The sequence below is a fragment of the Acipenser ruthenus genome, chromosome 47 (genome assembly GCF_902713425.1).
Source record: "Acipenser ruthenus chromosome 47, fAciRut3.2 maternal haplotype, whole genome shotgun sequence".
Lineage (NCBI taxonomy): Eukaryota > Metazoa > Chordata > Actinopteri > Acipenseriformes > Acipenseridae > Acipenser > Acipenser ruthenus.
Window position 1 is genome coordinate 5,927,594 of NC_081235.1, and position 23,528 is coordinate 5,951,121.

At 40.6% G+C, this 23,528-nt stretch overlaps 2 protein-coding genes across 4 annotated transcripts in view; one reads left to right on the top strand and one right to left on the bottom strand.

Annotated features, from left to right (window-relative positions):
• Positions 1 to 1,073: 1,073 nt before the first annotated feature.
• On the bottom strand, positions 1,074 to 9,191 carry LOC117966229 (transmembrane 6 superfamily member 2-like). Of its 2 annotated transcripts, none has more exons than XM_059014196.1 (10): positions 8,754 to 9,181; positions 7,434 to 7,537; positions 6,433 to 6,530; positions 6,094 to 6,197; positions 5,544 to 5,626; positions 4,946 to 5,070; positions 4,556 to 4,657; positions 4,061 to 4,153; positions 3,285 to 3,404; positions 1,074 to 2,366 (listed from the first exon to the last, which is right to left on the bottom strand). In XM_059014196.1, the coding sequence occupies exons 1-10, from the start codon at positions 8,843 to 8,845 to the stop codon at positions 2,157 to 2,159; spliced, it is 1,131 nt and encodes a 376-aa protein (XP_058870179.1). In that variant the 5' UTR covers positions 8,846 to 9,181; the 3' UTR covers positions 1,074 to 2,156. The 2 variants fall into 2 exon arrangements, with proteins under 2 accessions (XP_058870179.1, XP_034767839.2); XM_034911948.2 differs by lacking the exon at positions 1,074 to 2,366 and adding an exon at positions 2,382 to 3,131 and having other exon boundaries at positions 8,754 to 9,191.
• A 4,581-nt stretch (positions 9,192 to 13,772) lies between these two features.
• LOC117962509 (protein strawberry notch homolog 2-like) overlaps positions 13,773 to 23,528 on the top strand; it is a 54,592-nt gene continuing 44,836 nt past the window's right edge. For both annotated transcript variants that reach the window (XM_059013831.1, XM_059013832.1), the window contains exon 1: positions 13,773 to 14,722. The gene's annotated coding sequence lies outside the window, so the exon portion shown is untranslated. The remainder of the gene's footprint in view (positions 14,723 to 23,528) is intronic.

Genomic DNA, 23,528 nt, shown 5'->3' on the forward strand with positions numbered 1-23,528 from the left:
GGGTGATTATGTTATAGCCTGTCAGTTATTGGAATGCTGGGGATAGACTTCTGAACACTCAACTACAACTACCGGTACTTAATTATTCTCTTAATTATTCCTTAAAATGACCTTAACACGAGCAAAATTGCACAAGGGTGCCTATTGGATTTGATTCTAGAAAAATAAGAATGAGGCAATAGAGGAGAGAAGCACTGGAAATATTTTAATGTTGGGCAAAATTCCTCTCTTACATTGTCCTTTACCTGCCTTACAGCAGTATACATTACCCTGCACCATGCTGCACTGTGCTCTTTGCATTGCTGCTCTGATGGGTCAGTGCTCTAAAGACCAGGGGACGAGTCCCACTGCAATGCAAATGTCACTGCATGAAGCACTCTGCCCCGACACTAAAGCAGGTGATTGATACAGCTTGTCTGGGTGTCTCTGCGTGGGCCTCGTCACAGCGCAGAGCTACATTTCAAGGTCTTCGCTGTGGGAATGTCCTGAAAATGAAATCATTTGAACCCGTGCCGTGAGGTTGGTTTTCATGGACCTCTGCCGGCGTCCAACTACACCAGGAGAATTTTTAATGAGAGCCCTCCGACTAGGAGACTGCAAATTCAGAACAAGTGCAATACACTGCATTCACCTCTGTGCTTGCTAGCCTTTTAACCATTCTGCTGTAATGGCACAAGGACAGACTAGTGTTACTGGGTTCTACATTAACAGGGTATAGGTAACATGCAAATACATATCCTCTATCCTTTGTAACACATTATTGGTGCCATTAGTTTAAAAAACTGGGTCAATAGAGGAGGGAGTAGCAAACACTCATTGAAAAAAAAAGGTATAAAAATGACAAATTGCAGGTGTAGCTGTGGATCCCTTTTCTAGACATCTGCCGTCATGCATACATTAGTTTCTATGAAGGGTGCAGAGAGATGCAGCCACGGACACTGGGCTGGCTGGCCTCCTTTTCGAATCACCAGAGGCGACGTCTTAATTGCATTCTCCAATGGATGAATGGATAAACAGAGGAGGAACGCCGGCAGAGGCAAAGGTGCAGCATCCCAGGCCGTTTTAAATACAGCTTTTAAAGGTTGATCAAGGTCGGGATTTTATTAGGAGCAGATATCACACCTGCAGGCACTTCATGTCCAATATCATGCAAATAAAAAACAAAACAATCAAACAGAATCCCTCTAAAACTACAAAGAGTCTTGGTAAAGCATGGCAAAGACGTGAATCACAGCGCACACTTATCATGGTCAACCTTTGATACTGGTGTAACTGTGCTCTGCAGAAACGTGCCTTGACAAGCATGTTTGAAGTTTAGGTGTGCACCTTTTTAGAACAGAGATCCGGTTTTACAAGAACAGGGCATGCACTCCAGCACCCTGACAAAGGTTAAAATGACAATTTCTAGTGCAGGGGTGCAGAGATAACGCAAGAGGTTATGTTACTGATTTGAGAATATAATCCGTTCTTACAGAGTAGACAAATTATAGCCCATTAATGTTTTTCTATCTTTCACATTACATTGAACTCAGATGCTGCATGACCATTCTTGCTTTCCGAGATGAAGGTGCTGATTTCTGCTATTTTATTATTATTATTATTATTATTATTATTATTATTATTATTATTATTAATTTCTTAGCAGACACCCTTATCCAATTTTTGAGATCAACCTTCTTTCCTACTTTTGTACCGCATTTTATTTACAAACTTTTGATAACATTAATTAAAAGATAGAAAAGTGTTGCATGCTTTATTGTGCAATTGTTTCCAGGCAATCTTGAGCTCATATGGGAGAGATTTGTAACTAAGACTGCTAACTGAATTAAACCATTATACACATGAAATATCTAAGAACCAAAACTCCCTACAACAACAACAACAATAATAATAATAATAATAATAATAATAATAATAATAATAATAATAATAATAACACCTTTTTAAATATCTATGTGAAGGTTAAAGCTAATAATGTGATCATTGTTCAAGTTGTTTGGGTGGTTGAAGTTCTGAATGCCAATACATTTTACTCTTTAACCAGTTGGAGACTACAGGGATTGCCGAGCCCCATTTGAGATCCACTGATCTCAGACAGTGAATGACTGTGACTCCGAAGTCCAGTCCACAGAAGCGAGGGGAGGTCCTCTCTGCAGTTATTTGTGCTTCTTGTCTTGGTCTGCCTCTCTGAGGGCCGCGGGGCTCAGGAAGAATTCGGGGTGCATCAGGCAGCGCAGGGCCAGGATCTGGGGTCCCACAGCATACAGGAGGTTCATCAGCAGGAAGGGCCACATCGTCTCCTCGGGGACCCGGTATGTGTAGGGGGTCCAGGGGTGCAGGGACCCCCCGATGTGTGTGAACTGAGACTGTGGGGCGCAAGCGACAAGAGGAACAAAGTGAGTTTTTAGATTGTATGTTATGCTTTCAGAGCTAGAAGACAGACGGGAATAAGACTCCTATTGCATAGCAGTTTCAGCCAGTCCAGATTTGAATACGAGCTTCTAGCCACAGTGTAAAGGTAACAAGCTCAGGTGTGTCTTACTAAACTATATCATCTATAACCTCCTATTGTAGGTAGACCCACCTTGCTAAAATGACACTTTCAAATTTATTTTTATTTTTAGGCATCAGAGACAGTTCCATCCAGGGGGGATGAATGCTGTACTGCAGCAAAAGAGAAAGTTACATTCGAATTTCCAGGCTTATAACCTGGAACCTTGATAGACTGGAATGCTTAATAGGGGGGGGGGGTTGTAAAATAATCTCAAAATGATGAACTGGATGAAGCGAAGATCCTTCTTCGTCAGGGTCATCTGATCACGCAGGCCTGTCTCCAAAGCCGCCCTGCTCTCACTCGGAGTAGAGGTGCTGGTATTAAAGCAGACGCAGTCCCCATGCTGGGATGTGGGATCAAAGCTAGTGAGCGTGTATCAAAACTGAACAATGGAGCACTACTGTTTGGCCCAAATGCGATTAAAATACCCGGATGACGATGTTACACATACGTGTTGCATATATTGAGTCAAGCTGGATCAGCTAAGACTTGAATCCGCATGACCAGGCTGGGCTCGGTAACCTGCAGGACCATACAAACCTGGAGTGGAGAGAGCTGTCTAATAATCAATCACTGGCTAAAAGAAAGAAAGAAAGAAAGAAAGAAAGAAAGAAAGAAAGACAGAAAATGAGAAAGAAAAATAGGCACAGTAAAAAGAAAGACAGTCCTTTTCAAAATGCATGTTATATTGAGCAAGTGAAAGGCAGAATGGTTTTTAACTGTCTGGTACCTGGGCTACAGCTCCTGCGAAGACGAGGGTCCAGTCCAGCATCCAGCTGCAACCAGGCTTCAGCAGCCCGTAGACAAAGAGACAGAGCAGGGGCAACGCATAGAACAGATACACCAGCATCTACACAGCAAGCAAGGGAGAGTTTAACACAGACAGAGCACACAGGGTCCACCAAACACACTGACACGAGCATTCATTAGGGGTGTAGCGATTCACTGTCTATCAATGAATCAGGACACTTTCTCTACATGATATATATATATATATATATATATATATATATATATATATATATAACGCATCATATAGAGGTATTTATTATTTGGAAGACCAAAAGCACAACGTAACTCATAGTAGTTCACCAAGTGGTTCCTGATTGAAGAATAAGTGTGTTTTATAGTCGGGTCAGTAGGAGCTTCTAGCTGTACAATCTTTCCAGCTCATTGAGATCCCGTTACTCCAGGGAGAGATTCGATTATCAACACTCCCACTGATCCCCCTCCTTCCTGATCAATGGCCTTCGTGACCAGCGAAACAAGGACTGCTGACAAAAAGTTTGCAGTCCACCTTTCTTTTTTTAAACTGTTTTTATTGAGAAGCTAACTCTCAAATCACTGTAAGAGAGCTTTAAAAGCACCTCTTTAAATCTTTGTATCGCACATCATTAGGCCTCTCCACAGCCACAGCACCCCATTCACAAACCCTGCAGCGCTCAGATCACAAGGCAATCTAATCGTGGCTAAAAAAAGAAGTTGCAAATGGTATCCTGCCCTTACCTGGACCTTGGGGTAGGCTACGGGATCCTTCAGGTAGGGCTCGTACTGGTAGATGTAGTTGAAGCAAGACTCTAAAGGGCAATCGAGGGCCACCTGCAGGGCGAAAGGAGCAACCAGGGTTTGTTAAAAGGAGAGATTCGTAATGAATTGCAGTTTTAATGGAATTGTAAGTGTAGCTGATCCTGAGCACACCTGCGTAATTGCAATTCTACCACATCGTTGATCAATGACAGTTCAATTACGCATGTATTGTCATTCGATCATTATGCTTGTATTTTCAACCATTTTGGTGACTCAGTTTGTTATACAGTATTTGTGCCTGTGATTATTGCAAATACACAGAGTAAAAATGTTGATGTGGGTAGTGGTTTATGTTAGTGTAATTGTAATCACTGCAGCATAATTGTAACTAATTGCAATTAAACGGAATAGCGTTGTAAGTGTAATTTCAGCGCACACTGCTGCTGTAACTGAGCCCAGGCTGTCAGTACTCACGAATCCTCTGAAGAGGGTGTACGCGATTGCAGAGAGCAGGAAGATGAGCAGGAGCAGATCTAGGGGGCGCTGATGAGGCAGCTTCTGCTGTTCAACAGCAACCTGAGAAATGAAGCAACAGAAGAATGCCTTTAATTATTATTATTACTGTAATTGCACGCACTCCTATTACATTTCTGTACAGTGGAAGAGAACGAAGAAACTGGTTTTGATTCAAATGTCCTTTCTTCCTATAATATTATAATAGTATGTATTCCTATCATAGAAGCGCTTGCTTCTCTTTAGGCGATCATACAGCACAGATAAAACTTCTTAGAAACTAAAATCAGGTTTCGGCAAGTGCCCTCTTCAGTGTAGTACACGGGCTGGCCAGCAGGAGGCAGTACTCGCCTCGGCGGCGGTTCTGGGCGTCAGTGTCCGGGGCTTCTCAGACACTTTCATCCCCGCCCACACTGGCAGGAAGAGGAAGGGGATGTTCAGCAGGAAGGCGGGACGGATGTCAGAGCCGTATTTACCTGGAGAGAGAGAGAGAGAGAGAGAGAGAGAGAGAGAGAGAGAGAGAGAGAGAGAGAGAGAGAGAGAGATGATTAGCTTCCAGAACTTATCGTAAACGATTCACTCAACCCAAGTAACCAGGCTTTGAAAATCACGTCCGCAGTGTTGAGGCTGGCTACAGCAGACAAGAAAGTGCTTGCGGCTTCTGCTTCAAAATATGCAAAGCCAACTGGGGAGCCCCTCTAATCCAGGTGTGTCAAATTCAGTTCCTGGAGGACCGCAGTGTCTTCTGGTTTAATTGGTCTAATTATTTGATTAGTTGGACAAATGTAACACTTCTCTCCAGGCCTCAAAATGTTTCATAAGTCATGTGCATTTTTTAAATCATCAACTGTAAAATACCTTGAAAAAACATTAACCCCCCACCCCCCCCAGTCCCCCGTGCAATAGGGACAGCTCGCTTCCCAGCATGCACCCCACTTGTTCTGCGTACCGACTATGTTCCCGGCCAGGAAGACGAACATGCTGAGAAGGATGGAGCCCAGCCAGTAGAGACCGGCGCTGCGGTAGCCCTGTCTGCAGAGGGAAGAGAGAGAGTTAGACTCCACGACGCTGAGTCAAGCGTTTCAATAGCCTGTTCTCCTGGGGCGGGTGGGAGTGCTGTATTGCAGGGTTCTAACTAAACACAGAAGATCACAAGGCATACAGTATAACCACGCATGTGAATCGCCTGTATCATTTTTGCATGACTTACAAGGCACCGAATCTTGTTAATTACTTATGGCTGTAGGGTAGTGTTGTCTTTTTCTCTTTACAAAATTTTGAAACCTTTTCATTTTTACTAATTAAGCAGGTAATGTGTTCAATTAAGTAACTGAGATAATTTCGAACGAAAACCTGCTCTCGTGGACCTGAGCTGACCAATTGATCAAAAACTTACATTCTTCAGAAACTGACGATTTAAGGGTTACCTATAAAACCTGCTAGATTGTGGCTCTCCTGGTCTCTACTGTTGAATATGCTGATGATGCGATCGGACCTACCTCTTTGATATCCTTGTCACCATCATGAGGTACAGAGCGTAGTGCACCGTGCCGTCCCAGTAACAGATCATCCTCCCATAAGGAGTGCGCAGGTAGGGCTCTCCCTGACAAGCAAACACACACAGGCACTATTACAGGCAGTGCTGGACACATACCGCAGGGGGACTGGGAGGCAGCATGGCTCAACGGTGCGAGTCGAGGGACTGGGGATCAGAACCGAAGATCTTTTTAAGTCGCATTTTTGGGTTAAAATTAAAACAGCAATAAAATACAGGCCAGTGCATTCTCTGCCTGTCGTGGGAAATGACTTTTCTAAAAACAGGGAGTGGCGTTCTGTACCTCCTTGATGTAGAAGTCCATGAAGCCGCTGATGAAGCCGTCTTGTTCCAGAGAGATGATCAGATCAATGACACACGTGAACGAGAAAACAGTGAACACTGGAAGAGAAACACACATACAGACAGGACTCACTATGCAATGGTGTGTTAATAAACCCCTGTCCTAATCCCAAATGACAACCAGTCCTTCTATACAGAACTTGCACTAATAACCGTCCAAAGCAGCCTTACATGTTGTGCATAAAATGGACAGGTTAATAAATGACGTCAACTCAATGCAAACCAGTCAGCCCAGGGAACTGTGTAAAAACTAGGGCAACTGTGACCGACTGTTTGGAGAAGTAAATAAATGGATAAAACAGTTCAAATCCTTGATCTTGCTCAGAGATTGTGTTATTTATAAAGCATCTCCTAGCAGCTACGCATCATGTGGATATTTTCACGGTATCTGGGAGCTGTGAAGCGCCAACCGGTTATGGATTTCTCTGCTGGGAAAACAGTGTCTGAAAGCCGTCAGTTCTGATATTTATACAGGGGCTGCAGGTTGAGGTTTGTTGATGCTTACTGAAAGTACCTTATTAAAAGCGCCAGCTAGCCGAAAGGAGTTTTCAAAATCAGAAAACACACAACAGAGTACAAAGGAATACAAATAAACTGAAGAATAGGGAGTAGCTTTAGAGAGCGAGAATGACAGAGAACGCCCGAGACGGATACTTACAATGACAGATAGAGGGAAAGCGACAATGTGCATTGACCTAATTAAAAAAAAAGGACTGGGCTTTATCGAAGTCCTTGTAATGTTATAAACTGCCTCTGGAAATACAAGAGTGGTGCCTCCACTTTATCACTGCTGCCAGAGGCATGCAGCTTTCAAAGCTCTTAAAATTGGAAACCATCAGCCTTCCTAATGAAAAAAGTGACAAGAAAATCAAAGCTTCTGAAAGACAGATAGTGAAAACTCCACAGGCTGTTGAACGGGAGTTACGAGCTCTGGTTACTTACTGTAGAAGAGGGGGTCTTGTGGAGGATTGCTGCGGGCGGCAAAGCACACCAGAAAAAAAAGCACCACCAGTACAGCCACTCCAATTCCCAGTATAGCGAAGGGACTGGGGGGATTGAGAGCAAACAATTAGTTTATTGCAAAGAAAAATAAACTCTGTGTTCACTCTTAACTGTGTAGCCCATAAGCATTTGTAATATGGTTTTAAACGTCACTATATCTACTGAACTACACATTTTCCATTGGGACAGATAGTGGGGGGGGGGGACCTGCGGACAGTCAGAGAGCAGACGGGGCGAGACTGCTTTTCTGGGGACTCGGTATAGCTGGTTTTGAGGGCTTTCTAATGCAGTCTTGCTAAGACAGTCAGAAACACTTTTAATTAGCGGATCAAAGTCCCTTTCACTAGGAGACTCAAAGGTTGTCCTGCTCAGAGACTGATAGGGCAAGGCAGGGCTTTCCACCATCATTCATCAGCTGTTAACATCCCCCATGGGATTCTCCAATTATATCAATATACTAAAACAGCATTATGTAAATTAAGACGAATTTCTGTCTGCTGCTGGTATTCAAGGATCCAGCAGGTGGTATAGTATCTGCTTCTCCAGATGGTAGAACGGACGGGTTTCAGGCTGGTTTCACAGGATCCCTTTAGCATTGATCTACGGCTACTTCAGGTTAAATGCCATTCTGGGTTTCTGAAACCAGCCTTAGACCCCCCCCCCCCCCAAAAAAAAATGGCCGATTATGCCTGTTACATACAAGGGAATAAAGACAGATCCAATTAATGAAATTTACAGTATAAGTTAACAAAGCAGTTAGCGCTCTGTTGAAATATATAAATCAATATTGTGTACACAAAGTGTATGCGATGTGTACTTTTTAAATACAGGTTACGACGTAGAGTAGTTCAAACTATTCACCTGCAAAACTCAACGTGTTTCAACTTGGTTCATAGGCTCGCCAACCTACTCGGGTCACCGTGACAAAACTGGCGCACAGTGATTAAAATGCGTGCTCCCCGTGTCAGCACACCTTGCTTGCTGGAATTTAGCATAGAGCGTGTCTTAGCTTTAACGTGCACAAGAACAAACCCAATTTAACTGTCACATGGGCTTATGCACAATTACTGCCGAAAAAATTAAAATCACTTTTTTTTTTAAGTGAATACCATAAAGTTAAAAGAGTACCGGAAAAAAATCAAAGAAACACAAACATGGCGACCCAAATAAAAGAAGCCGAGTTAGATCTAGTAATACATACTACTATATAGCTAATACGAAACACAAAAGCGAAATAAATCATGGGTGTTCGCTACTTACTCTTCAGAAGCAGGGATGTTGTTTACCGCGTAGGTTATTGGAATGGCCGACAGCGAGAGCATAAAAACCCAGACCGGTTGCGGTATCTTCATCTTTAATAGTATTCGGAGGCGTGTTGCTTCTGAAAGTGCAAATGATAGGGGTTGAACAGAGTCAAATTTATGCAATCTGAAGAAAAAATATATATATAAATGAAAAAAAAATGAAACAAAGCTCTTGATTTTTACAACGCTGAAGTTAAAAAGTGCATTGTGTTTTAGGGGTTCTATCTCCAGTCTCCAATCGGTTCATTCAAAAAGTTATCTGGGAGCAGCTGGTTGCAACTTCACGCTGAAGGGTTGTGCAAGAACGCTCGCTGTCGCGTCTCTCCGGCCAGCTCTCCAATCAAAGTCCACGGCCACGACGCGATGCAGTCAAACCGGAATGGGACTTTAACTTCCATAGATGATGTCATTAACTTTTTTTTTAGGGATCGTGATGGGAGACAATGTAATGTGCATGAAAAACAGCAAAACAAACGAGTTTGTGTTTGTGTGTGGATATGCAGAATTCCTTAATATCTTTTTTAAAAGGCTATTTACACACAGGCCGCATTTTATTAAAGTATTTCATCTCAGGGGACATCAAAATAAAACACCTGTTAAGAAATGTCAATATTGTTTGAAAACAATGTATTGCGATTACAAATTACGTCCACCAGAGGTCACTGTATAACCAAATACAGTACAGCATTACAGTAGTCGTGTATTGTAACCTACCAGGACTAAGCAACATGACTGAAAAGTTGACTCATATACAGTAGGGCAGAGGTGTCCAATCCCGGTCCTGGAAGGCGACTCCATTCCAGGTTTAACAGGTAAAATGATATGTGTTTGGGTCTGGATGGAGGTTTAATTGGGTCAATAGAGCAGGGTTGGAACAAAGACCAGGACTGGAAAGGAACTCTGGTCCCCCCTGCAGCATAGGGTCTGTTAATCAACAAACCAACTTCATGGCTGCATTTGAGAAATAATTTAAATTCAAAATATAAAACAGCAACAATTTATTATTATTATTATTATTATTATTATTATTATTATTATTATTATTATTATTATTATAAACAGACAAATTAGGGTTAAATGAACAGACTGCTCTTCAGTGTATTTTTGGAATGCATGTTTATGTATGGGAGCTAATATTAAACACACACACACACACAGATATAGATCACAATGAAAATGAGTACAGTCACAAGTGTCCAAAGGATAATGTATATCTCAGAAGATGATGTCATCTATTCCAGTAATGACTGTGCCCAAACCCAGCCTCATTGGCCCAGAGACTAGGGGAATTCCAGTGTAAAGACAGGAAGTGAAATCCTTCTACTTAATAAATTGTTCTTGGCCCCACACATTGGGCTAGGCGTTTTTTTTTTTTTTTTTTTTTTTTTTTTAACCAGGGCTTTTCTCGTTGAAGATTGTCCAATTCTATATATCCCTGTTAGAATTTGCAGCCGTGTTCGTGAATCCTGGCTGGTTTCCACGAATGGCCGTACTGTTTAAACACCTCAGAGATGAGTATCGTGTTTAAATGTACAATCCTAAACCCTCTGCATACCATTACAATGGTATAAAGCAAAATGAGATGTGAAAATAAGTCACTAATAACCTCGCAACATAAGCACTAGAATACAAAAGTAGTGTATAGACTTCTTTTTTTCTGTCTAGATTAACTAGTGCACGTATTGCATTGATTAGCTAGACTCCCGGCTGGAATCGGAGCGTATTTATGGGAATCTCCTCCCGGTACGGGACAAGGGTGAAGGCGCCAGGAAAAGAGGAAATACACAGTGCTTTACTGGAAACCACTGGCCAACTTCCAGCACTAAACATCAATACCGCTGCAGAAACATCAATAACAATAATAATAATATTGCAAAAAAATGAACCTAACACGAATGACCTGCAATTTGGAGTTTTAGAAGAAATACATTTAGATAATGTTCGATATGGAAGAACAAAGGAAAATACACGGAGACTCAACACCAGGATGGCTGAAGGTTTAAATAGAAAGGAATAATGGATCGTTACATCATGAACTATGTAGTAAATGACATCACAAAGACATTCATAGATTTAAACAGAAATAAATGAGTGTACTTACCTGAGCATCAAAAGCCTATAAGTTCATACACTGTTTGTTTTCAAACACACTTTCCCTTGACAAAAGGTATGTTAAACACAGTGAAACGTTAGGGAGTTGGCTCTTTTGAGCAAAAAACTTGATAGATAGATAGATAGATAGACAGACAGATAGATATTGCTTTTTTGAACCCGTACCACAATCACAATGCTTGCAATTGTAACCAACACACTGTGCGGTTACAGTACACTGCATACAATCTGATAAGGGCTTGACGGTGCATGTTCTCACGGAACCAGCAGTAACCACAATCCGAAACGTGCAGGTCCTATATTAGTCTCCGGAGTGTCAGATTAATTAGCCTGCCCTTTAAAACGGGTTTCTATTTCATTTCTCATATTTTGCTTCTTGAACTGTAAAAAGAGATTGTTTATGTCATTTATAACCTCCCACCGCTGCAAGTATTTGAAGACACGTTCTGGTTTGTTTTGCAGTGCGACATAGACGGGCTACTGATTGCAGCAGTAGGTGGTTATAAACCTTCAAGCTCTGATATGAAATTTAAAAAAAAATTGCACTTTGATGAGGCCTTGTCTTTAAAATCCTCTATCAATCCTCACCCTGCACAATCAATACCAAGTCCTTACCATCCAGCAAGGGTTCAAATGTCTCTTCTACATTGTGAAAGACAGAGCATTTTGGGTGTATCGCTCGGCAGAACGTGTGTAACACAGTATAATCGTGAGCCACATGCAGAGGTTTTAAATCTATGAAACAGATCTGATAATTTCATCCGGTATGCAAGAGTAAGTAATGATTTGGGGAAAGTGGGGCACGGTGAGACACGGGGCACGGTGAGACATGGGGCACAGTGAAACCAAGGCTGCCAGCACTCGAATCATAGCTGGCCTCCCTCTGGTGTTAGAAACAATTACTACAGAGCTTCATTTCTGCCATCTTTGCAAATGGCTACCATGTGTTTTGCCGCAGCGTAAAGGAATATCCGCTAGAAAGTGTCCTGAGGGCATCAGATGATTCGAGGGCATTTGACATTTACTCCCATCTTTTCTCTCCCAGAGCTCGGCAACTCTACGAAATTAAGCCACCCTGTCCCTAACCCAAACCCAACCTTAAGCAACCCCTGCCCTAAAACCTAACCTCACCCCAATACCTAACCCTACACCTAACCATTAAGAATCATCTGATGCCCTCAGGACACTTTCTCGTGGATATTCCTGTGAGCTGCTGTTTTGCTTGGAATGCAGCCCACGCGTGACTTTCAAGAGGTAACATTAACTTTTTCTCTTTGAAGCAAATTTGTATTATATTGGTGTTAACAGAGAACTACCGGGGCAGCATTTGCTGTCAATAACTAGTGATAATTACACAACAAAACAATGAATTGATGAGTGAAATCAATGCGCATAAAGAATGGCAATTTCGATTTCAATATAGAAAGTCCTGGCGGGGTACAGCGAGACCAGATTTCGGGGCAGAGTGAGACGCTGAAGGGAAATATAAATAACTTCACAGCCTACAGCCTGACGCTGAAAGATGTTTTTAATCTCTCAGCATTACAGGTCAGTGCCCGTTTAAAACGTCTCACTGTGCCCCACTTTCCCCTGTTTACATCTGCAGAAAACTGAAGCAATTACTGTTACTGTTAGTATGGTTTGATAAAATATTGCATCAAAAAATAACGGCAGACGATTTTGTAATTGTAAAATAAATCACTGTATTCTAGAAACAAGCCAGAAGTGAATCTGTGAACGCTGGTTCTTACATCTGTTTTTTTCTTCTTCTTAACATATCCGGAAAGGATGACCGCTGCAGAATTCCATACAGAACACTTATTTCAGAATGGAATGTCCCTAGAATTCCTTGACAGCTCGCAAAATGAAGGATTCTCTTGGGAACCCACTTGAATTTTCACAGAATGGGTCAACGGTCATATCTCTCTGGCTGTCCTAGCTCAGGGCTGCCACTAGAGGGAGGACTACAGGGCTGACTGTATTGTAAAATACATAGGCTATTGTGTATTAGTCTGGGGAAGACTCCAGCAACAGTGTAGACCTGTTGTGTATCTATGTCAAGTTTATATATATATAATTTTAGATGTATGGTCATTGTATTGTTATTTTATTGAGTTTGGTCTGTTTAGATCTCTTTTTGTATTAGTGCTGCACTATTGAGATGTGCCTGTGCTGGCCCATGTGGTCACAAAGTGAATAAACTATTTTTTCTCCGTGGCTTAAGGTCCAACGCTGGGGTTGCACATCCTTCCTTTCGGTCTGCAACTTTTAAGAGTCATCCACGCAAAAAAGAAAAAAAAGGAAACCTATCCCAGCCATTATAAAGACGGAATGGGTATATGTGCAAGAGGTCAGAAAATAACACGACTTGCTAATACTGGGAATGCCTCAGCGTACTTCTGCAATTGTCTTGTGAGCAGGAATTTCCTTAAAATAACGGCAGCTCCACGCGACCAGCTTTTGCGACACACTTGTTTTTGTTTTTAAGCACTCAGCCTGCTCTTGAAATCTGAATGGTTTTGTAACTATTCATACCAGTCCAGTTGCGTATCATTTTGCAACTATATGAACACAGCTGCTAAACACTGCATTGTTCCAAGCCAAGCAACTGAAGATTGACAGGTCCTTTGCTAATGAATTGTATACCCCAGTTTGGAATATGCAGAAATTTCCAAATGCAATGCTTGATGAACAGCAGCTGCTGCTGTCGCTTCCTGGTTGCTGGTCACTTCCTGTGCTGCAGTTCAAACCCATTCCAATGGGCAAGCTGCACTCAGATCATGTGACTCGCCTACAGCAAAGACACCATGTGCACAGCAGTGACATCTCAAACTCATTGGAAGATGGATTGTGTAGAATTGGCTAGCATTTCTTTAGCACTGCGAGGAAGGTCTCTGAATCAAACCATTGTTCGAGCACATAGGTCTCTTTTTGGTTGAAATATTAGCCATTCTTGTCCTAGTTCAATGGGACTATAAATAGCAGGAACACATTGTACAAAGCAAGCCGTTTGTAGCATTTGTTGGCTCATACTTTTCTCGCAGATGAATGTGATACGCCAGACGCAGACAGCTAAAGCTGTGCAGATTCACTCCGACCAGGCATTATCCGACCGTGTGATTTCAGGTCGCAGCCGCATGAGAAAAGGCTGCACGACTTTCCAAAAAAGACGCATAACGCAAGAGTGCGGATAACGTAATTCCGAGTCTGAAGAATATAAAGCAACCTTTTACCCTCAAATCAGTAATTTTGTAGTTCATATCGGGAACAATATTTTAGATATCAACAATTCTCAATATATTTTTTTTATATCACAAAAAAATTCTTGCTATCAAAAATAGTAACTTATATTTTGATATATGAAATGTAAAGTTTTTAATAACAACATGCAGAACGGTTCATATCGGAAATTGATAACTACAGGTTGGTTTATACTTCCGACTGCGACCCGAGTTTTGGTCTCCAGTCAGTGGTCTCCTATCCTTCTGGTGCACCCGTAGACGTGTCTGCGTTGATGCATGGCTTTTGTCTGCGTTGAAGTATAATTCTTGCGTGTCTCAGCAGCTCGCTCGCTTTGCAATCCTGTCCTCTCCAAAGCGGACAGGCACGCTCTGCCGGGAGGGGTAGTGACGTCACAGCAACGGAAGTCTGTTTACCAATTCAAAATGGCGTCCTCAATCAGGAAGTGAAGAAAATAATCCGAAGGGAAAAAAAACACAAATAAATCCACGATTCGAACAAGTAAACCTGTTTTTATCAACGAGGACGCGTTTCGAAGGAGACCAGGAGCACTACCAGCTACGTTTTATAAAGGTAAAAGACAAACACGCCTCTTGAATTAAGTCAGATTATCTTCCCTACGATGGTTATTTGTAGCTCGGGGTAAGGGACAGTAATTATCGCTCACGATACATGTTTACTTTCTCGATTTAAAAAGAGATATGTTCGTTTTCGGTAAACTTGGAAGTATTTAAAATTACAAACGTACACTCGGAGTTTGACTCTTGTGTCGTTTTAAAAACCGTGTCGTTTGCAAAGTGGAGTCGAACTGCAGTCGGTACAGTGATCTCGAGTCTCTCTCCTCTTTGTGTAAAAGTTACGGACCGTGGCTTGTGATAAGCAATCCTGTACAGTTGTCAAGAAAGTGGTTTGGGCCAGTCTTTCTGTAAAACTAACGTTCAAATAAACACGGCCTTAGATCTGAGATAAGAGTTTTGATTTGTGAGGTTTGCTGACGCTTTTGGATTTTTTTTATTTTTGGCTAGAAAGTTCACGAAATGAGTTTGGGCTTGTCATAGACTAAATAAGCTTCCTTTCGACGATAAAGGGTCACGTTTTGTAATTCCTCTGGCTAAATCAGGGCTACTCAACCCTGGTCTTGGAGGGCCGCTGTACCTCCTTGTTTTAACTACACTAAATTGATTAATTGGACTAATCATCCCAATAAGCACTTAATTGGTACAATTAAGTAATTTAGGGTAGAGATGGAACAAAAACTAGGTGGGACAGCGGCCCTCAAGGACCAGGGTTGAGTAACCCTGAGCTAGATAATGTAATATGGGACATGCGCAGTGCAGTCCGTGATATCTTTAAATGTACAAAAAAAATCAATATTTATAGATTATAATCAGCACTCTATTGTAAGTAAACTGATGATCATCCAAAGGAAATATAAGTATCTTCACTGTGTTACTTACTTGTACCTCAGTACTTACTCCGTAGCAATTAAAATATGTAAAGTCAGTTAGATACGCACGGTATAATAGCTAGTATTGGTTAGGCAAATATGACTTTGAAAACCTAGATAGACTGCAAGAAACTATGCAAACTACACACACAATCTACAAGTCACAATAGAGATCATTAAATAATAGCCCAACTATGCAAACTACACAATGTACAAGTGACACTAGAAATCGCTAAGTAATAGCCCAGGTGATATTGCATACAGTTTAGGAATGGAAGCAAGACTCCCATTGCATTGCAGTTTGATCCATTCCTGATTTTACTATGAGTTTGTAATAAGACACACCTGAGCTTATTACCTATACGCTGTGGCTAATCAGGCTTGGAATAAAACATTGAATGGGTGAAACTGCTATGCAATAAGAGTCTGATTTCCATCCCTGTAGTTTTGTTTGGTGGAGATGGTATTTTTACAGCTGGGTAGAAATAAGGCTAATTCTCTAGTGTGTTACTCCAATGTGGCCTTTAATTTCTTTCCACCACAACTTAACATAGAAATCAAACCAGGACTTCCCTCTGTAACACAAGATACAATACATATCAGTCTATTCAAGCAGAGCTACACAGAGAGTCAACATGGAGTTGTTTGTATTTTTGATGGATTCTTAGCATTTTGTGGACAAATCTAAATAAATATTAAGCCAGTAGTTAATAGCATGAATTTATGATTTACGCAAATGTCCATGCCTGTCCTGCTTTGACAAACTTATCTTTGTCTAAACGGGTGTTCCTGAGATATTTATCTTACTTTACTGTACTGTCTTGTGTAACCTGTAGACAGCTTCCTTTTGAGCTTTCTGAATACCAGGAAGAAATGAACTCATTAATGAGAGTATTGTCTGGGGCTGGCTAAAGTCAATAGCTGGCAGAAACGTTTTGACAAAATGTTGCTTTGATTTAGACTGAAGTAGGTTTGTGATTCTAAGCTGTAGGGGAGTGGTCTCAACCCCTCCCTGTCTACAGTGGTCTTGTGCTGTCTGTGCTTTAGATAGAATACCATACCAAAAAAAACATTTTGGGTTCCAACTCATTCTTGGTTGTTTTAAGTAGTTGAAAAATGATTGAAGAAGATAACAATTCTGTGGCAATAGAAGGTTAAGATGCTGAATTTGCAGAGTATTTTTTCATGCAGCTTGCAGGAAAGAGTGCTGAATTCATATACAGTACAAAACATCAGCATGTTCACTTTGCTGTAGCCTGCACAGAAACGCTATCAGAGAGGTGCTTTCTACATAAAAGGCAGTACCTCCCTCCCTTAGCGACCTGAGCAAATATACATATTTACCAAACACAATTCTATTTCAAATAAAACCATGGATATAGAACAGGCCTCACGCAGAAGTTGCTGTCGTGTATAACAAGTGTTTTTACCCATTGGTAAGATGCATTTAACAATCTGGAATAATGTTTTTTTCAGAAATTGTTTTCCTCTCCCAGGCTGTGATAGATTGGTAAAATATAAACAAGGGGTGAGGTGTGGGCTCATCTGGGACTAGAGCAGAAGGAATTAAAACAGTACCATAAAAATAAATAATCACATATTATACTGAACAACCATCCATCTGGGCATTGTCATTTATTTTTCTTTACAGCTGGGTAACATGAAAAAAAAAACACAAGAAAAGATTTGCTCCTTTTATGTGTATATTGCTATTTCATACACTGCATGGTTTATACCACCTTGTGAATATTTGGCCGCGTTAGTAATTTATGAACAAATGGTTGCAGATATGGCTGATGATAAATGCAATTATTTTGAGAGATACATTTCATACTGGCCAGAGACACACTCATTAAAGTGCGTTTTTGATTACGCTGTATACACACAGGCTCATGCACACACTGCACCTTTCTGAAGCTCACAATCAGTTGAGATTCCTCATTTTTGTACAGACAGACACATTGTAGAGTTCTGCACTTGGGCTGTTGACTTGAATACACATCTAGAAATCCATTAACAGGATTAGCAAATAAATTACTCCACAAATTGCTGTGGTATAGTACAAAGCTTCCCTGACACTTTCAGATCTCTGGAAAGCTTAATTTCAAGGCCGCTTGAGTGACCACGGGTTTAGAAGTTAGTTGGCATTTAAATGGGCATTATCTAATGAATTAGACAATAAGCTGAAATTAAATTTAAAGGTGGCATAAAATAACATTTTACTCAAGTGTAACACATTAGACATCTATAATGAACCTACAGACACCAAGTATAGTTAAATAAGACACTGCACTTTTACTGTTCCAAATGGATAATGTTAATTTACAATTCTTAACTAATACCCATTTTCATAAACATGTTACAAGTACTGTGGTAATCATTTATAGTTCTACTTCCTACAGTTTCTTCCTATATTTTAGATAATGCGGATGTACTGTAGACGAAAATAATCTGCTCTTTAGAGCGAAGCAGTTGCCGAGTTGATGGGTACCAGATTTGTTTTGCAAACTACAAAGTTGGTAGTCAGCACCTGTCTGGTGCTGAAGGGTTGTGAGTAAGCTATGTTTGTTTGGGTGGTTGGAGACCTCCTTGCTTTTTCTAACAACACAAAGGCGACCGTTTGTTTAAAAAGCGCTGTTCGTGATGGTGGTTTAGTGAGTGCATCATTCAGATAGGGGGGCAGCCCTGGAGTTTTTAATGCTGAAATGAAACTTTTTTTTAAATGAAAATGTAACTTTTTAAAAATTTCCAGAGACATAATAGTCAACATATTTAGAAGCCTAACTGCCAGATGGTTTCTCTAGGCTTTTTTTTTTTTAATTATTGCTTGAAGCACCCTGCAGCCAGGTGTGTTATTTATTATCAAAATCCTTTCTTCATATTGGTGCATTTTGTTTCTGATGGTGTTTTATCTTTAAGTTTAAATAAAAAAATAGAGGGGGATTTTCATTATGTGGGGGTTTGACAGCGAACTTCAATGGCTGCTGTACACGTTACCACACCAAATGCATATTTGCTTTTTGCCTATAATTACACAGTGAAGTCTGAACCCCTCCACCTGCTGTACAAACGTTAGATAAAATACTAGTTAGTCCTCTCAGATGTGTAGTGACTGTAAATGTTATTACTAAAACAAAAACGCCATTGATTTCTAAACAATAACATAGCTTTTAAGGTATGATTCCCTTTTTTAAACTCCAGTAATGGTGCAGTGTACACAGACACCGCTACAGCTTTAAGTGAATCGCAACTCTTTTCTGTAAACCCCAGTAGCAGATAAGCTGAATTGTAAGTTTTTTTTTCTTTTCCTATTGTGCTCTGAAGGCATCTATGTTTGCTCACGCCTCCAGCAGTTACCCTACAATGCTGTGGAACTGTTCCTAATGCCTAATTTCTATAGACATCTTGCTTTACGTCTATACTGATGTGTGTGTGTTCATTTTAGTAGATGGGTGTAACCTAGTCTTGTTGCCTGACTCTGCTACCTTCTTAACCCCCCCTTGTGACCTCTGATTGGGATGTGGGTTTGGAGGAGGCACAGCAGTTCTGTACCGTAGCCTGCGTGTCATTTATTTCAGACTGAAAGTATTCTGCTACAATTGAAGCACTCATAGGATGTGATGGGGGTGGCAGTAAAGGCCCATGCGGCCCATGGAGACTTGTCCTCTTTATTACATCATTTCCTCCAGGGTATAGAGTTGCCTGGCTGTTAAATGCCTCCTGAAAGACCCCGATGTTTTTGGCCTCTGCAGAGGCTTGTCTGGTAGGGGGGTGATTTATAAAGTCAGCTGGGGGCGTGTGATCCTTTCCAGGTTTGAAATAAGAGCTTAATTACCCCTGTAGTGTGATGTAGACTCGCTACAAATGTAGACCATGCTGTGGATTTACAGTTTACATGGTGTGTTCTTTTCCCTTGAAGTATACAAAACACAGCAAGCCTATATTGCAGGTATCTCAGATATGTCATGTAAGGCCCAGAATAAGGTATTTTAGCTTTAAAAAAAATAAGAGCAGAATTGATTCAATATGTAATGCTAATCCATACATGACTGTGTATGTACAATAGCAGCGTATACAATACCTACTGTTTGCAGTGGCAGAATGTAAGCATCTAGTTGTGATTTTTAAATGCGTAATGACTTTGCAACAGTCCTGGGTGTATTGCAGAATGGATGTCTATTAAACATGCCAACGTATTTTACATGAGAAAATATCTGGGCATACCTTCAAAGCCTCCCGTATTTCCACATAAAGTTTTCATGCAGTGCATGCATTGTTGTTCAGTGATTACATAATCGCAGATATTACTTCTGGCCTGAAAAGTTTTCAAAGCTCAGGCACAGTTCTTGTGGCAAACTGTCATCTAACCCTGGGTTTCCCAATCCTGGTCCTGGGGGACCCCCAGTGTCTGCTGGTTTTCATTCAAATAGAGCTCTCAGTTGCTTAACTAGACCCTTCATTGAACTGATCATTTGCTTAATTAGACCTTTTTGATTGTTTTCAGCTCTTAAACAGCTGCAGGGTTGACGTTACTTATAATATGTTATAGCTAACTTGAAATCTGCAACTGTTTAAGAGCTGAAAACAAGTAAAGTCTAATTAAGCAAATTATCAGTTCAGTTAAGGGTCTAGTTAAGAAACTTGAGAGCTCAGTTGGAATGAAAACCAGCAGACACAGGGGGTCCTCAGGACCAGGATTGGGAAACCCTGGTCTAACCCAAGAGGTGAATGCTGTTTGCATAGCCTGGTATTTTGGAGTGCACACAGAGTCCCATTCAACAGCAGAGCAAACCGCAGTGAAACAAAACAATCATATCATATAAACACGATCAATCTAATTGGGTTTACATAGAATGAAACAAGAGAGTTTAAAAACATACCGAGTTCGAGACTTTTTGAAGAAGTTATTGAGTCACATGTCGAATCTTACTTTACAAACTGTGGGCTGCTGTTCTTCACACAGACCATGTTCCATAGTCTGGATTTATTGATGGACGCAAATTTGAGTTTTCAAAATCCCTGATTTGTTTAATAATTGAAGCAGCTCTGGAACCTACCATTTCAGTAGTCTGTCAGTGCACGGAAAGTACCATGCTGACTTCAAACTGTAATTATTCTATGCAATAAACACCATTTAAAATAAATTAAATAAATAAATAAATGACCGCGTGATTTGAACAATAGCAACTTGAAATGACCCCCTTAGGTATCATTTTCTTAATCACAGTGCCATATAACCAGAAACCGCATCAGTCAGCAGGTTATTTAATCCCATCTGACTTTCTTTTGTGTTTAACTGCATTCATTATCTTTTTGATTGTAATCTGGTGATAAATCGTATTTATGACTCCAGGGTTGATTGGTCCTGAAAGCGTTCTTTCTCAATGGGATGAGGCGGTGGTGGAGGGGATGAAGTGGACTCATGTGTCTAATCAGACTCAAACCAGTTATCACTTTAAATGTCACAGACGAGTAAGTGTTAATTGGGTTACAGGCATGAAAGAATAAATGTTTAAATTAATTGGGAATTCCAGTACTTGGTAGCAGCAACGGCTGGGGCCTCCTTAGAAGTTATTGTTTTTATCTCAATCTCTGCAGGTACAGCATTTCAGTAATTTATTTATTTTAGATCTATTTATCCATGATTCTCAAATCACATATTAGTTTGGTAGTCACACTTTAGCCCTCTGCAGACAGTAACAATCCACATATAATCACCACACAGTTATTATTATTATTATTATTATTTATTTATTAGCAGACGCCCTTATCCAGGGCGACTTACAATTGTAACAAGATATCACATTATTTTTACACACAATTACATTCTTTTTTACACATTATTTTTACATACAATTACCCATTTATACAGTTGGGTTTTTACTGGAGCAATCTAGGTAAAGTACCTTGCTCAAGTGTACAGCAGCAGTGTCCCCCACAAGGGATTGAACCCACGACCCTCTGTTCAGGAGTCCAGAGCCCTAACCACTACTCCACACTGCTGCCCCACAGATTGTTTAGCACAGATTGTACTAGGAACTGCATGCAGTCTTGCAGGGGATTGTACAGAGTTGGAGACTGAACTGCTCCCTCATGAAGAGGGGGAAAGCTCGCTGGACACAGGGGTTCGCCTTGCCCCTGCTGCACCTTCACAGTACCTCATAATGATGTGCTTTGTTAGTTTCTATGAGGTGCAATCTAGGTGAGATCACTGCCAATACAACCCTTGTCATGTTGCGCACCAAAAAATCATCACAAATAATGAAAAGAATAATAAAAAACCGTATTTACAATATCAGTCCTTGATCTTGTGGGTGTTTTGGGAACGTTGAGTAATTCTAATGAAACCCCTCGTGGGCGAAAAAAAAACTGCCAAACTACGCTTCTGAACTTTCTGCCACCCTGCATTCATGAAGCCAGTCTGGCTTTTGCCAGTCAATATTTTAGTCTGATAGGATGCCTCTAGCCACCTGCTTCACAAAACTTATCACTGCGTGAGAAATAGAAAGGTCAGAGACCAGTAAGTCACACTGTGTTAATGTCACAGGTCATGTTTTTGAGGCAGTGTGCTTCTGTGTGTGGAGCTCAGGGCCTGTGGATCAGCTGCACACCACTCTAGCTCTATAGGAAAGATAACTCCACTCAAAACAAGACCACTAAACTAATCTAATCATTAATAGGTATTTTTCTGTACACTGAAGCTGTTTAATTGGTTGCCCTTGTGTAGTCTTTTTGTAAAGTTGTATAAGGCACAACGTCAAGTGGACAACCTTTTTTGGCAAGTTCTTTCGTCAGTTTAGTGATTTTATGTACATAAATGGAGCCAAAAGGATGTGTATGTTTCTGACCGTGTTTTATATACCAGGTTGGTTATAAAGGCTGTAGGACACTTCCGTTGAGGTAGGTTTGTGTTTGTGTGTGTGTGTGTGTGTGTTGCTCATCATTTTGATATGGATATGTTTTATTGCAGGAAGTGCATATTACAGGCACCCTTTGGAAGGGTTTCATTGTCAAATATTATGCAAATTTAAAAAGAAGAATAGTCATAGCAGGGATGTATGCACATGTGCCATCATTTAAATTGGTTTGGGTTGTTTTGCAAAGGGGCATCCCAATTGATAACCACTCTGTAGGCTGGATGTTGTTCCTATATGATTACTAAGGAGTTGTCTATTTAAGTGCATGAGTGCTGTCTTGCTCTATGTGCACCGGAAAGCAATGCAGATGGTTACAGCTGAATATTTAGGGACAAGCTGGAAGAATGACTGGAATGTTCATAAATGTCAATTGCTAAATTCTAATTAAAAAAATAATAATAATCAACACCTGCACCAGTGTTTGAATCCGCTGTAACCCGAACAGAGAAATGACTTCCAGTAAGCCACAGGGTTGGGATGATATTTGACTCATTGCAAGTTTGCTGAGTATACCCAGGCATGAATTAAGACAAGTACACCTCTCCAGCTGTGGTCAAAGGTTTTGCATCACCTATAATTTTAGGATTGAGACATAATTAAAAAAAAGAAAACTATATGAACATAATTTAGATCTTTTATTTAATATCATGTAATCAAAGAAACTACAAAATGATATCACAGAAGTCTACCGGAAGCCGTAATAGAAGGTACAGTATTTTAGATTTAGAAATGTCACATTTTTCAATTTGTCAGTTTTTCGTTAAGTATATGGAAAACTACAAAGTGGTATGCAATTCAATATGTTGATGTGACATTAATCAGCAGGTTTCATTTGACTTTATGAAGCAATGAGAGTTAATTTGATAGGGTGATGCAAAACGTTTAGCCATAGCTGTATATAAATAACAATTGAAGTCATTATTATGAGGTGGAGGCGGGAACTACCTTGCCCCCAGGGAAGGAAACATGCCCTTCCCATCTCTGATTCTTTTGTACTGTATAGTCAATAGGGTGT

Bases quoted from the DNA above. Each gene is read 5' to 3' on its own strand.
- LOC117966229 (XM_059014196.1), bottom strand. From the start codon at position 8,845: ATGAAGATACCGCAACCGGTCTGGGTTTTTATGCTCTCGCTGTCGGCC. The intron at 7,538-8,753 runs GTAAGTAGCGAA...CAATCCCCCCAG, and splicing joins AACATCCCTGCTTCTGAAGA to TCCCTTCGCTATACTGGGAA. The intron at 5,627-6,093 runs GTAGGTCCGATC...TTCCCTCTGCAG, and splicing joins GTGACAAGGATATCAAAGAG to ACAGGGCTACCGCAGCGCCG.